The sequence below is a fragment of the Cydia strobilella genome, chromosome 20, assembly GCF_947568885.1.
Source record: "Cydia strobilella chromosome 20, ilCydStro3.1, whole genome shotgun sequence".
NCBI lineage: Eukaryota > Metazoa > Arthropoda > Insecta > Lepidoptera > Tortricidae > Cydia > Cydia strobilella.
Window position 1 is genome coordinate 3,218,287 of NC_086060.1, and position 15,986 is coordinate 3,234,272.

Here is a 15,986-nt window from a genome sequence, read left to right on the forward strand (position 1 = left end):
GCGAGTGTTTCAACACACGAGAAGTAAAATACATTTGCACCCGTGTGTAACACAAAACTTTTCCCCTCACTATAGCGAGGAAAGTGCAACATCCACAGGCGTTAGATCATCTTCATCACTGGAATCACAATTTTTTTAACGATATTATAACAGAAAACACTAGAAATTCTGATTTTTACGTGAGTCGGTGAGAAGAACAGTAAAAATTATGTTGACAATGTTGACATTTCTGTTCTGACGTATGAAATGTCAACGATGCGTTTTGGAATTGCATCGACTCAACTTGTGCGTTCCGAATTATATTTAACATCATTACAAAAAATCTAACGTTTCTTATGGAATTTTAAGATTTATGACTTAAAATTATTAAACAAAGCTAAATTTGGAAGTTTTTATTAGATTCTCAAACCATTTATTTAATGATAATTAATATCGAACGAACCATTATCATGAGCGTTTTACGTTTTGTTATCTGTCAAGCTACTTAAACACGCTCCATCCAAGGTCAAATTACTTTCCCCACTAGTGGATAAAACGCGTTTTTCCCCGCTTGTATTGAAGGATAAAAGACAACTTTCCGAGCTAGTGAGGGGAAAAACATATTATAGTATAAATGTATCACTGCCTTAATCTGAAATTCAGTTTTTTTCTTAGGTATATTTTTTGTTATTATTAAGCATTGTCGACTCGAGGTCGCCAAATATCAATATCATAGACTTATTTAGAAGATTTCAATTCAGCTGCAATTTAGAAACTGGACGAAATATAAAAAAAACATAATTAAGGACTTTAATTAGTTTACATTCGTTACGCAATGGAAAATTATTAAATAGCCAAAAAATGTAGGCTCAATGTAGACTTTAATTATGTTTTTAATTTACCCAGTTTTATATGGGTAAAACTGACAGCCATGTGCAGAGCGTGCATGGAAGAAGAAGAAACAACAAAACATATTCTCGTAGACTGTAAACAGGTAGAAGTATATAGGAGCAAATACCTAGGGAATCCATGCACACTAAAGGAGGCAACTAGCAACCTGAAGACTTTGCTAGGCTTCGTGGAGGAGCTGGGGTGGTTAGAGTAGCGCTACCTCGTTTCACGCAAAATAGGCACATTGGATGTCGATTTGCGGAAAATGCCCAGCAAAACTAACTAACTAACTACCCAGTTTTAACATTTTCGACTCAATATTTAATTAATCTAACTGCTGTACCTAGTATAAGTTAGTATTTTTAAGTCAATCACATATATTCTATTGTCTTCCTGTCACAAATATTGACCCTTTGAAATCTTAATCAGTAACCAGTAGTTAAGACTCAGTTTATAATACAGCTTTTTTAAATACAGTAAAACCCTCTTAAGAAATTTTGCCTCATGCATTAAGTTTATATTTGAAAGACTATATTTTACAAATGGATTTCCGTTATTAAATTAACATTTAATTGCTTAAAATAATAAATAAAAAGTGCAAAAATTTGCCCGCGAAAAGCTAGTGAGCGAAACGCGCGAAACGTCACGTGACGTCACGCGTTCGTTAGATTTGATTTCATTTTTGTTTTTTCTTGCTTTTTCAACTACATCACAGTAATTGATCTCGGTCGTCTCATTGATTGTAACTATTAGGGCCTGTTTCACATTTAACAACAACTTTATTAAAAATAAATCGTCGGTTACTTTAGTGTCAATTATTTTTTACACTAGTCAAAATTTACTATTGTCTTTTAACTTCTTCTTTTGAGGGAAAAAAATGTTGTATTTACTTGTTATTGCCTTTTTCGTGCTCACTAAACTTTACTTTGTTACCTAATCAGCCCGTGGGTTAAGTGGTCTGTGGGCTCACTTGACCACAAAGGGAATTTAAGATTTGCCTTTTTAACATAATTATTTAAAAAAAAACCGGCCAAGTGCGAGTCGGACCCGCGCACCGAGGGGGTACTTTTTAGTATTTGTTGTTATAGCGGCAACAGAAATACATAATCTGTGAAAATTTCAACTGTCTAGCTATCACGGTTCACGAGATACAGCCTGGTGACAGACAGAAAGACGGACAGCGGAGTCTTAGTAATAGGGCCCCGTTTTTACCCTAAAAATCACTAAATCGCTGAAGTGGTGATGACTGAGAATTGTGTAAATTTAGAATTATCAATGGTTTTGGATTGGAAAAGTGAGGGGGATAAAAATATAGTTAATTCGTCTACTCTTTTAGGGTTCCGTACCTCAAAAGGAAAAAACGGAACCCTTATAGGATCACTCGTGCGTCTGTCTGTCTGTTTTTCATAAAGACATACTGCTGATTAAAGTAAAATTCGTTACATAATGAAATTATTTAATTAGAACACGAATAAAGGTCTTTTTTTTCACTGTTAGGGAAGACCGAGGCGAATCGGATCACGGTGCGAATGGCATTAAGGTGAAAAATCCGTTGATATTCTAAATATCATCATCTAATTTTTTAGTCTGATCCTATTCGCCCTGTGATCCGATTGGCCTCGGTCTACCCTAGGCGTTAAAAAGGTAAATGTAAATTAGCAAGAACCGTACTAACGCTCAAAACTTCGCTGCTCATGTCGTTTCGAACCAAATTGTTTCGACTTTTATTCATTAACCAAATTTAGAGTGCGTTCTATTAAAAATTGCCTAAGTAGTAAGATTTGCGTATTTTATTCTTCCAGAAAATAGTTATTTACGATACAAGTGCGGAAAAGAGGAAATTAGCAACGAGTGGAAATCGACACGTGTTGCGAATTACCTATTCGCACGTGTATCGTACAACGTTTTGCAGTACATATGGCCCTTTAAACTTTCGACATATGCACGAAAAGTGCTATTTTACGCACTAGTGCTAGAAAGTAGCACCATATGTACTGTCAAGGATATTTTTAACGTTTAGAAACCTCTGTAAATGATAAAAAAATCGAAATATGTTTGACCAATTTTTCATTTGACCAAATGCGTTTTTTTTAACTAAATGAAAAATACATATGTAAAATAACATTTAAATCGAATAATTCGAATATCATAATGTTTACTTGATATTGATCTGATATTACTCTTGCCTGAGTTTCCATATTGATGGAAGCAAGATGCACAGCCAGTCATAATTAATTAATATCAAATTAAGATACCACATTTCTAATCTTGCTGCTGGTGTCTCTTAAGCCCGCTCCAGACTACACGGCGCGAAGCCGCGAACGCGAGTGTGGAGTTGATTTTGCTGATTAGCGAACTAGACTCCACACTCGCGTTCGCGGCTTCGCGCCGCGATTCGCGCATGAGTGTGGAGGGCCCTTTAGGTTTAAACGTTATTTTGCGAAAATCTTACTACTTAGAATCATTGTGGTATGTATCTATAACGCACTTAAGTGATATCTCAACTAAGCTAATTATTTTAAATGTATTGTAAATATATTATTAATATTGTATAGTCGCCATTATACACGTAAGACTTTTAAATATTAAGATTTATTGAATAAAATAGGCCAGTTATAAAATTATGAATATAACTTTTTCTTCTTCACATTTTGTTTCTATTCATTTATTAATAATGTATTAAATTTAAATGTTAGCGACTTGATATACTATAAGTGTTTTTGTAAAGGTTCAACTGCCAAATCTGACTTTTTTTGCCTGGCTAACTTAAAAGCCCAGGACCCATGAAATTTCATACGATAGCGCGACGTGTCGTACGCGTTTTGTATGGGATTTGAGTTTCCAAAACGTCCCGCTTGGTGCGCTGTTCAAAATCCCATACAAAAATAGAAACGCAAACGCGAACGCTCGTCACTATCGAATGAAATTTACACTAGGGGTTCTGGGGCCCGTTTCTCAAAAGCTTGTAACTTGTAATACAAGTGGAAGTCCCTTTCTAACAAAAGCTGTCACAACTTCCACTTGGACTTCCACTTGTATTACTAGCTACAAGCTTTGATAAACGAGTCTCTTTTCCAAAAAGTGACATCCGCTTGTATTACAAGTTACAAGCTTTTGATAAACGGGGCCCCAGATGTCAGAAGTTATTTTGTAACTTTCCTATTTTTTTTACTTTATATGAACTCAAATAAATGGTCCAAGACCAAGGGATATTTGAAGTGTAAAAAATCGTCTTGATATAGAATAATGATGGTTCTATCGTAGAAACATATTATGTATTATTCGGCACAACTTATAAAATACTATGTATTTTAAAAAGTCGTTATTCTTGTACAGTGCAACTTGATATTATATATTAATAGAGAATAAAATGTCTGTAATCCAAAAAAATCTTTTTTTTGCTGTGAAACTTTCGTTACCTGTCAAACAAATAGATGGGATTGTAAAGTCGACGGGAAAAGTGAGAAACAAACAACAGGGGACAGTAAGAGTGATATATTATTAGTAAAGCATGAATATGAAGCCCTATTCCTTGGCATGAAGCCCTATTTCTTCTTGTCCTTTTCTGGCTAGGACTCGGGCTCCGGGGGCATTGGCACCAGTAACTTGTTGAACAGCTGGATATTTTCGAACATATTGACCGCTCCAATATACCTATCTGATGGGAACTGTATGAACAGTTGAAGGAAAAGAGGGAGTAAGCACAGAGAAAAAAGAGGGAAAGCAATATCTATTTTTATTTCTTCTTCTTCCCCTTTTCTGGTTTGGGCTCGGGCTCCGGCTCGGGCTCGGGGGTCGGCGGTGGCCAGTACTTGTCGAACAGCTCGTCAGTCCCCGCGAAGGTGAGGGGAAGGATGCTGTTCCTCATGTTCCAGGCTTCTGCGTCTTTGGCTTCTTGCTCTTCCAACTCGCGCTCGGATCGAGCTTTTAACTGAAAATAAGAAAATGCGTGCTATGAAAAAAGTTTGGGGACCTCTGTTATTGCCCTTAACTGCACCTACCCACTGTCAGATGTTTGATTTATATAAAGTTGTACATACGACTTTAATTAGGTTTTTTTTTATGTTAGGCATTTCTATTCAGAATCATGAGTTCTTTCGACCCTGATGAGATTTTTTTAGGGTTCCGTACCTCAAAATGAAAAACCGAAACCTTTATAGGATCACTCGTGCGTCTGTCTGTCTGTCCGTCTGTCACAGCCTATTTTCTCCGAAACAACTGGACCAATTAAGTTGAAATTTGGTATACATATGTAAGTCTGTGACCCAAAGACGGACATGTAACGTAAACAAATGAATTTTAAACATGGGGGCCACTTTTGGGGGGTAAATGAGAAAATTAAAAAATAAAGTTTTTCAAACTATATCGTGTTACATATCGAATGAAAGAGATCATTGTGAGAAACTCAAATATATTTTCTTTATAATTTTAGGATAAACAATTTAGAAGTTATTCAAGAAAATAGGCAAAAAATGATCATTCCCCCCTTTATCTCCGAAACTACTGGGTCTAAAATTTTGAAAAAAATACACAAAATAGATCTTTACCTATAGATTACAGAAAAACCTATTAGAAAGTGCAGTCAAGCGTGAGTCGGACTTAATTACTTAGTTTTTGTCCTACCCCTACGGGTTTTTTAAAGACATTTCACTCACGTTTCACATATAAAATACATTGTTTAAATTGTGTAATGTACGGAACCCTTGGAACGCGACTCCGACTCGCACTTGGCCGGTTTTTTTTCTTTCCTTTCGTTATCGTCTTAAAAAAATTATGAAAAATGGTAATGGGATGGAGGACAAATCTTGGGAAACTTTATTTTCTTATTACGATCGAAAGAAATTGTAATTCTCAGCAGAAATAACCTATGCAACCTACATATTTCCACATAAAAAAATACTGTGTGCAAAACAATTTAATTTTCTTTCTTTTTCTCCTTCTTAGGATTCTCCTTCTGGAGCACGAACATTCGCTTCGAATTTTCCTGTTTTAGTCTATAAAACTCACACTCATTCAAAGTAGCCGTCTAGACATGGCAATCGTGCGGGGTGCGAGGGGCGAGGGGTGGGTCTCGCGCACCCGAGCTGCATACATCGCCATTGTTAGTAGCTCGGTACTACTTACAGGGCTAGCGTGTCATAGTAAGTAAAGTGTAAGTCTTGGGCAGTTGTGTAAAAGTCCGTGACAACTATGTGTTCTTGTGCGGTGTCGGTATTTACGCAAACATCACAGAGGGATCGGTCCACTGTTACTTTTCAGGGTTCCGTCACCAGGCTGTATCTCATCAATCGTGATAATTAGACAGTTGAAATTTTCCCAGATAATGTATTTCTGTTGCCGCTATAACAACAAATACTAAAAAGTACGAAACCCTCGGTGGGCGAGTCCGACTCGCACTTGTCCGGTTTTTTACACTGTGATTTGGGGCAGGTCGATGAGTTGGTTTTGTAGGTACTTAGAATCTGGCCAATCAAGTTACAAACTAACCTCCATCAACGCCAAATACTCCTCCGTGTCCACGTCCTTCTTTTTCCCTTTATCCTTTTTAGCCTCTTTCTCCTTCTTAGGTTTCTCCTTCTTGGGCTTGAGGGGTAGGAACAGCCGCTTCGGGTTCTGCAGAGTGTGGGGCAGGTCGATGAGATTGTATTCGGGGGTGAAGGTGAAAATGGAACGGACTAGGTCGAATTGGTAGTCGGTACTGAATCTGAAATTATATCATCAATATGAGTCTCTATTGTTTGACATAATTATTGAAAGTCATAATGTAATCATTGTCATATTATCATTAGTCATAATTTGGTTTTTCTCAGAAACGCGTAACTTTTCAGGATTGCCATAAAACAAACCTAACCTAACCTATCTATAGGATAACCCGAGGAAAATCCTGATAAAATAACGGTTTCAGAATTATGACTAATGATAATATGACAATCATTACATTATGACTTTCAATAATTATGTCAAACAAAGGGACCCCCATCAATATATCACCATCCACCCTTTTCTCGAGTTTTGCTACGGTTCGATAAGAAAGAATAGAATAGAATTGTTTTATTGCATATCACACACTTTGATGAGCGTTGCAAAGAAAAAGGTATATGGTACAGGACTATGCAATGTGAACCTCCTCATATTCCTTAGTTTATGAGTGCTAGGTTAAGTAGGAATTTAATTAAAATAGGGTTAAGAAAGACTTCGTTCAGGACACATTCCTCTAAAGAAGTTCGCTTTTATGGTGAAAAAAGAGCCATCCCCGAACTGCGAAGCTTGCAATATTGTAGAGGATGTTCAACATATACTGGTGGAATGTGTACGGAACGAAGGTAAAAGACAATTGTTGATGAAGTCACTAAATATTAATAGGTTAGATGTAGGCGCTTTTCAAAGCATCTTGGCGGCACCAATCTTAGAAGAGGCAAAGGAGATATATTTATTTGTGTATAATTATATTAGTCAGTATACTGACAGGCCGTAGATGAGTGTAATTTAGATTAAGGTACGATGGGACTGGCGTAATCTTAAGATTAAAAGTCCCTAAATAAATACATGAATAAAAAAAAAACACATTACAAACATGGATGGAATAGAAAATAAAGGTATACATGTGACACCCTGCAAGGGCACAGCAATATAAGAGGGCTACAAGTAGGCAGGTGATTTGATTACAATTATTTTGAAGTATGGCCGCTTAGAAAAATTGGTGCAAACAAACAAAATAAGGTTTTTAAGCTAATGTCATAATCATAGCTTGCCCCTTTTTCTATGAGATTTGGCTTAAAAGGCTGGCATCTGGGGCGTTAAATTCCATTAAAAAAACAAAAATTTGACAATTCTAGGTATTGACAGGGCAAGCTATGCTGGTGCCATCTGCTGTGCGAAATACTTGGACCGGCCAACCCCATTGTATTAAACCTGCCACAGTCAAAAAAACATGATTGGATTACAAGACCCCGTATACCCGTGAACAAGACGCATGTAACTGCGTCGAAATATCGGGAGCTCGAAGACAATACAAAAGGTAATCACGGTCGATATAAGTCTAGTGAAACTAGCCGTGAATCATTCAAAACTGTTATGATTAGTCTTGTCTACGGTATTGTATAGAGTAAGTAGGTTTATTTTTGGCCGAATAATCGTGTTAACTTAAATGACTTAACACTGTATTCTGTTGTGATACTAATCCATACTAATATTATAAATGTGAAAGTCTGTCTGTCTGTGTGTTACCTCTTCACGCTTAAACCACTGAACCGATTCAGTTAAAATTTGGCATAGAGATAGTTTGAGTCCCGGAGAAGGACATATATTCCCGAAAATCATCCCTTAAGAGGGTCAAAGGTGAAAAATAGAATGCCTGATAATTTGTGTAAACATAAGCATATGCTCAAATTGAATGAATGCTATTAGACTTTATCCAGGCGCTATTCTTACTCTAGCTGCGGTTACAAGTCCACGCAGATGAAGTTGCGAGCAAAAGGGTAGGGTAGAAACCAGTGTTTATTATATTACTATATAATAAACACTGGTTTCTACCCTACCCTTGTTTGAATAAGTGCATTCCCGTTGCCAGGGAGGTTATGGGATTATACTGAGCAACTTTCACTATGGGACCAACTCCGAAATCCCGAAAAAAAATTTGGCTGTTTCATACATTTTCGCTGGTCCATTTTCTATGGGAGGGTAATTTTGTTTTTCGCGATTTCGTGGTTGGTCCCATAGTAAAAGTTGCTCAGTATATACTTACTTACTCCCTGGCAACGGGAATGCACCTATTTTTTGCCACCCTGTATAAGAGCAGCACAATGACTTACAAATCAAAGATATAATGCATGATTATAACCAGATCCCTCATGGCGCACTCATACGCGCATCCCTCAAACGTCACCAGATGTATATCCTCAACAACTTGATGTTTCTTCGAGCGTGCATCCTTAGAGTGTGCCTCTGCGTCTTCCTCTAGCGCTTTGTAGTGGACCCCGGCCTCCGCGGGCGTGGGAAGGCGGGGGACTTCAGAGATAAAACGGGCTGCTGAGAGCATGTTGTCCTGAGAAATTAAGACAAAAGTGGAGGACCCACGCGAAATCGCCTTTTCATACCAACGTAGTCCTCATTTTACTCTCTGGATATTAACATTATTGAAAAAAAAATACACAAATAGTTGTATAGAGTCAAACCAAGAAAAAGTCTGCAAATATTTTGACAGCACACGCAGTGAAGGTGTTATTTTCCAAGGGGTAGACTCTGGTTGGAGCTAAAAGCTTTGGAAACTTAGCAAACGGCAATTCCAAATAATAACGGGGGTGTTTACTGGCCATTACGGGGTCAAGGGAATCCTGGCCAAAATGGGGCACGCTGACAACACCGATTGTCGTATGTGTGGCGAAGAGGAAGAGACAATATAACACCTTATGTGTGAATGTCACTCACTCGCCAGACAAAGAATGAAGGACTTTGGAACAGGCTATCTGGAACCAAAGGAATTCAAAACGCTATAAGGTCCATCATCCGGCATATGGAGATGGTGGGCAAAGCTCTTGAGTAGCGGACGGATCGTTCCTAGGGGGTAACTGCACAAAAGACCCCTATGGTTCGAAGTGTATCCGCAAGGGCCCCCGAAACTATAAGATAAGATATATAAAATAAAACTGGAACTCTGCAGACTTTTCTTGGTATAACTCTATCAACCACAGCGTACCTTGAATCGTCTCAGCATACGTTTCCGGTTCGCAGCGTCGAAGTTCTGAATCTCCTTCATCCACTCGCAGAACCACAGCATCACGACCGCTTGAGTAGCTGCAGTAGACACGAAATACTTATTTCATACTAGCTTTTGCCCGCTTCATCGTCTGCGTGTAGTAATTTGGGTAGCTTATTTTTTATCCAATCTGCTTTTTAACGATTCCCCATACAAACTTCCACTAAGTACAAAGGTGAGCATCCCTTTAAGGGAGAGGAGAAAGTAAGGTGACATGTGACAAATGTTTCGGTAAAGGAAAAAATCACGCGAAAACGGCCTAATCCCAATACGGACCGATTTAATAGTAACAAGGACAGTTAGCCGGCGTTTTAGGGATCAGGCGGCCTAGCCAAGGGGACAATTGATATCGCTACGAACAACGAAACGCTTTGTGTACGTCTCTCTATCACTCAGGGGCGTAGCTAGAGAATATGGCGCCAGGGGCAGTCACCAAATTTGCGCCCCTTGACGACTGACAAAAGTTTCCCTGCTGCTGCATTTTGCCCATTTTGGCGCCCCCCCCTTGGATGGCGCCCGGGGCACTTGCCCCCTCTGCCCCCCCTCTCCCCTAGTTGCACCACTGCTATCACTCATCCATATTAGTGCGACAATGACAGTTGCGTTTCATTTTGGCATGTTGGCTACGCAGCCAGTGCTCTTGTAGAATAAATAAGCTTTCCGCTAAGTCTCGGAAATCTCGGAAGAATGAAACAGGCCAATTCGAACGTACACTGATATCAGGATATCACTGATATCGTGCATTTCGCTTGCAGATAGGAATAGGTACGCGGGCAAGATGCATGATAACTAAATAACATGATTCAAATATCATTCTGATGTCAGCTGTGTACCTTCGAACTGGCATGCGGTGTCAGCATGGTTGCATTTTTATCACCTGTCACTATGCTTGTCACTTTCGCACTTACATACTTGTTAGAACGTGACAGGCGATAAAAGTGCGACCGTGCTGAGCCTGCTGGAAGTAGTTTGCTGAAGTTAGCTTGTGTTTTGATGATAAAATACGTAATATTATGTATGGGTACTTTACAAATTAATGAATGAAACTAACTTCTAGGAAGCAGATCCTCCTGCGCCCTCCTCAGCAAGTTGGCCAACGTGTCCAAAAACCAGAACTCGGCCAAACTGGTCTTATACTGCGTGCAGCCCACCAAACTTGCTATTATATCTATATACCTGGAATAGAATATTAATTAATTGCTACTCACATACACACCTATAGAAAACAAACTAACATACCTAGAGACAATGTAGACACAAATTACAAGCACATATTTAAAGTCATTTCCGCCAGTAGAACAAATTTTAAAAAATTAGGCGCGAAGGTTAGTTTTCGAATAGAACATTTTAATTACACGCCTTTTTCTACCGACAAGGTGGGTTTTCCAGAGTGATAAATACTATACCTACTCATGAAATAAAACTATGAAAACGGATTATATCGCGTATATTGAATTTATAATACATCCCGACGTTTCGAACTCTTTACAGCGTTCGTGGTCAACGGTTCGAAACGTCGGGATGTATTATAAATTCAATATACGCGATATAATCCGTTTTCATAGTTTTATTTCATGAGTAACTATCGCGGTAACCGAAGACAATATTACTATACCTACTCTCAAATGTAAAAAAAACCGGCCAAGTGCGAGTCGGACTCGCGCACCGAGGGTTCCGTACTTTTTAGTATTTGTCATCTGTGAAAATTTCAACTGTCTAGCTAATATCACGGTTCATGAGATACAGGGGCGTAGCTAGAGGATATGGCGCCCGGGGCAGTCACCAAATTTGCGCCCCCTGACGACTGACAAGTTTCCCTGCTGCTGCCTTTTGCCCATTTTGGCGCCCTCCCTTGGATGGCGCCCGGGGCACTTGCCCCCTCTGCCCCCCCCCCCCCTAGTTATGCCACTGATGAGATACAGCCTGGTGACAGATAGACGGACAGCGGAGTCTTAGTAATAGGGTCCCGTCTTTACTCTTTGGGTACGGAACCCTAAAAATGACAATAGTGTGACCAAGGAACGATAGACGGCAAAAAAATAGATTAAAACAATTTTACCTCACTTGTGGGACAATCTTAGGTATCAACGTCGGGTCTATATTAGTCTTAAACTCTTTCGGCAATACGTGAATTCTGTTATGTTCCTCGATCTTTCGTAGTTTATCAGGCAGCAGTCGGCGGAGAGAAGGAGAGGGGAAGATAGTGCTCTCCTCTTCGTAAGATTCTTCGAGGACATATTTTGGTGATTCTTCGGGTGATGTGACTTCTATGCTGCTTTCTTCTTCTTCTTCAGTGTAAGCTGAATGGAGAGTTAATTTGTTCAAAGAATAACCGACTTCAAAAAATGGTATGCTATATTTTTATGGTTTTCATTAATGTTACTTGAATGTCGCAGTTCTCAGGAATAATATTTTCAAAAAAGAAAGTAAAAACTCATACAAAACTAAAAAGAAAATAGGTATTGATTAATTACGTGTTGAACTTGTGGCCCAAAGTTGTAGTAATGGACTATGGTATAGTTGGGGGGTTTTTAAGGTTCAGTCGCCATCAGATACATCGGAGCGGCCAAAGTGCTCACAAATATTTGAACACGCCTCAATAATATTGTCAAGCCGTTAGAGTGCGCGTTCAGATATTGTGAACACCTTGGCCGGTCCGATATATATGATGGCGAATCTACCAAAGATGATAGAGATGCATAGATAAACAATATCGATCTATCTACTAGCTACTCTAGCTAGTAAATCCTACTTCCTTCTTCCTTGACAAGAGTCAGCCGAAGCCTGGGATGGAAGCCGAAGATGGCGGTCGCGACCTTATGCAGACCAGACTGCTGTGTGAGAAGATTTCTTATGAGTAGATGGAGAGGATATAATTATGCTAGAATCTATCTAAATCCTACCAGCTTCTTCCGTCACTAGAGTCTCTGCCGAAGCCTCGGCAGACGGCGGTGGCGACCTTGTGCAGACCAGACCGCTGTGTGAGAGGATCTTGTCCAGCGATTTCTTATGCCTGTCCTCTACGCGCTTGGATGACATCTTAAGAACTTGTAAAAAAATAAAGAGGAAAGCTTAGCTTAGTGTACAGATGTTGTGCATATGTATTTTCCATCGTATTTTCACGGAAACGTACGAACGTGTCTCGCTATTTCAGTCAGTCTCGGGGATACGAGTATAAAAAGTACTGAGGTTGACTGAAGTAGCATGACAAATACGAACGTTTCCTAGAAAATACGATGGAAAACAATTATGCACTACATCTTGTATGTTAGGGATGCTGATCGTATTTGTAATTAGGTAGTCATCTTTTGCATTTTTTTCGAGATTGTTTTTTTTCTCATTTATATCAAAATAAAATAAATAAATAAAAATAAAAATGCTATTTATTTAGGTATCAACCCATTACATTAAGATAATAATAATTATTAATCTTATTTATACATTCTAATCTATATTAAATTTTACTATTCAAAACTAAACTAAACTAAACTAATTATTACCTAACACAACCGGCCTCACCATATACCACACACATATGAAAGGTTTAAACCTTCTGGTTTTGGTAACGAACGATATGCGTAACTAAGTTAGAAGAGTTTGAGGCAAGATAGGTGCGACGACGAGCGAAGCGAGGAGGAGTTAGGTTGACTGCGATCAAACAGAACCGACTTACATATGTTATTGTACTATAAAATTGTCGGGTACAACCTCGCTTATCTCCATAATTATTGATCCCACAGAAAAATGTTACATGACAAAATTTACTTAATTTGACATTTCTTACACGACAATATAATAAAAAGTTGGTGTTATGTGGGCAAAAAAATTATACTGAATTTTTTTCTGTCCCAAGAGCGGCTTCCTTTTCGGACTATACCGACTCTAACCGAATTATTAAAAATAAACATAACTAGATAAAGACAAACATGACAGGTTATTAAGTGATACCTATTAAGCTTATTATTTTAATGTAAAAGATTTTTTACTGAAATGGGTAACATACTTCGTATTTTATATAAATTTCTAAGTAGAGTGTACACTTAAGTATCCTTAATTCAAGAAACTTTTAAGTATTTGTAAAAGGGTGCCGTAGCCTTTTATCTGGCTGACATTTGACAGCATCAAAATGACATAAAAACTGTAACAATGAATAGTAAAGCCATAAATTAAAGTACAGATCACGGAGTTTTAATTTTTCCGTCGCCCTAGTCCGACCTTTAAAATCAGCGATTTTTAACCGACTTTAAAGAGAGAAAGAGATTTCCAATTCGTCGTAATCTTTTATATTCAAGCGTACGCTTGTAAGTTGTACGGCGCTTAAATAATATGTGGTATTTTCTATGAAAAGGGACTTTATTTTCGATGGCGCTTACGCCATTATAAACGATGCTTCGATATAAATACAATGCCGCGCGACGCTGTGCGGCGTAAGCGCCATCGACAATAAGGTCCCTTTTCATAGAAAATGCCCCATATAATACTCACAACTCTCACAAGGAGTAGAACGATAGTTACTTAGACAAAGAAAAGTCTGCAACGATTTTGATAGCATACGTAATACAAGTGTTATTTGTCACAGAAGTTTGACGTTTAAAATAACACTTTGTACTTCGTGTGCTTCCAACCAACGTTCAGTTTGAATAAAAGATCTTCAAAAGAAATGTCAACAAGGGTTGTAATGTCTCGGTGGAGAATTGATCTGATTTCAATGGCGACACCTCATTAAATTTGAGACCTCTTCGAGACACGGAACGGCCCCCGACAGCCACTTACAGCGACAACATCAACAGTCAAAAGAAATGTCAAAAAGAGTAGGTGTAATGTCTCGGTGGAGAATTGATCTAATTTCAATGGCGACACCTCATTTGAGACCTCTTCGAGACACGGAACGGCCCCCGACAGCCACTTACAGCGACAACATCAACAGTGAGCGTAATCGGTGTAAATTTCGGTGGCGTAATTAGGACGTGCTAAGTGGAGGCCCTATAAATACACCTATAGGTTTGCGCTGACGCCCAACCCAAGTGGCGAGCGAGTGGCGGTTTTTAGGGTTCCGTACCCAAGAGGTAAAAACGGGACCCTATTACTAAGACTCCGCTGTCCGTCTGTCCGTGTGTCCGTGTGTCCGTCTGTCTGTCTGTCACCAGGCTGTATCTCATGAACTGTGATAGCTAGACAGTTGAAATTTTCACAGATATATTTATGTTGCCGCTATAACAACAAGTACTAAAAAGTACGGAACCCTCGGTGCGCGAGTCCGACTCGCACTTGGCCGGTTTTTAAGATTGTATTAGAAAGCAGTGGCGGAGGGTACATAGAACTCGATTTCCAGACTTGCCTAATTTTAATACATTTGAGCACTATCAGTAGCCCAAGCACAGGAGGGGCGCGACGCGACAGTATCTCGCCCGCGAGATAGACTACCCGCCTTTTTCTAACTGTATTAATTAAAGAGGGACGGGTAGTCTATCTCTCGGGCGAGATATTGTCGCGCCACTCCCGTGCTAGCCCTGCGTATAAAGAAAAAGGAAAGCCAAATTAGCTCGTGTTTTTTTACGCACCGACTCTGATATGTATCTAGGTAATTCTGTAATTCCTTAGGGCCTTATTCATAAAACTTTACGGGCCTGATTTTGTTAAATTATGTTTTATCCCTTTCTTACAAATGCATAAGTCTAAATAACAGATACAGACAAACGATTCATAGAGTTAGGTTAGACCAAGAAAAGTCTACACCGATTTTAATAGCACACGCAATACAAGTGTTATTTATACGTCTTAATTTCAGAGAAGTTTGACGTTTAAATTAAAATAACACTTGCACTACGTGTGGTTGGTCTAACTGCTTGGTCTGACTTAGCTTGGTCTTAATATTGTCTTCGGTTACCGCGATAGTTACTCATGAAATAAAACTATGAAAACGGATTATATCGCGTATATTGAATTTATAATACATACGCGATATAATCCGTTTTCATAGTTTTATTTCTTTAGCTTGGTCTTACTAATAAAGCGATTAGTAGTTACTATTAATGGTTATTGGACTGAAACTACTCTCATCATCATCATCATGTCAGCCGATAGACGTCCATACTGCTGGACATAAGCCTCCCCCAAGGCCCGCCACTCCGACCGATCCTGTGCCGCTCGCATCCACAGAATTCCCGCGACCTTCACCAGGTCGTCGCTCCATCTCGTTGGAGGCCTACCGGCAGTTCGTTTTACGGTACGCGGACGCCACTCCAGAACCTTCCGGCCCCACCGGCCATCAGTTCTGCGAGACACTACTCCATTTATCGTCAAAAGATAAGGTCTATAAAAGTACGAGTAAGCACCTAGTTAAACTTTTTTGAAAAGGATT

At 39.0% G+C, this 15,986-nt stretch overlaps 1 protein-coding gene across 1 annotated transcript; it reads right to left on the bottom strand.

Moving 5' to 3' along the window:
• Nucleotides 1–4,430: 4,430 nt before the first annotated feature.
• LOC134750579 (uncharacterized) lies at nt 4,431–12,669 on the bottom strand. The gene is made up of 7 exons (XM_063685788.1): nt 12,529–12,669; nt 11,685–11,925; nt 10,677–10,801; nt 9,566–9,663; nt 8,682–8,914; nt 6,358–6,574; nt 4,431–4,801 (listed from the first exon to the last, which is right to left on the bottom strand). The coding sequence occupies exons 1-7, from the start codon at nt 12,662–12,664 to the stop codon at nt 4,607–4,609; spliced, it is 1,245 nt and encodes a 414-aa protein (XP_063541858.1). The 5' UTR covers nt 12,665–12,669; the 3' UTR covers nt 4,431–4,606.
• Between the last annotated feature and the right edge of the window lie 3,317 nt (nt 12,670–15,986).

Bases quoted from the DNA above. Each gene is read 5' to 3' on its own strand.
- LOC134750579 (XM_063685788.1), bottom strand. From the start codon at position 12,664: ATGTCATCCAAGCGCGTAGAGGACAGGCATAAGAAATCGCTGGACAAG. The intron at 11,926-12,528 runs GTAGGATTTAGA...CTCTCCATTCAG, and splicing joins TCTAGTGACGGAAGAAGCTG to CTTACACTGAAGAAGAAGAA. The intron at 10,802-11,684 runs GTAAAATTGTTT...ATTCTATTCCAG, and splicing joins AAGATTGTCCCACAAGTGAG to GTATATAGATATAATAGCAA.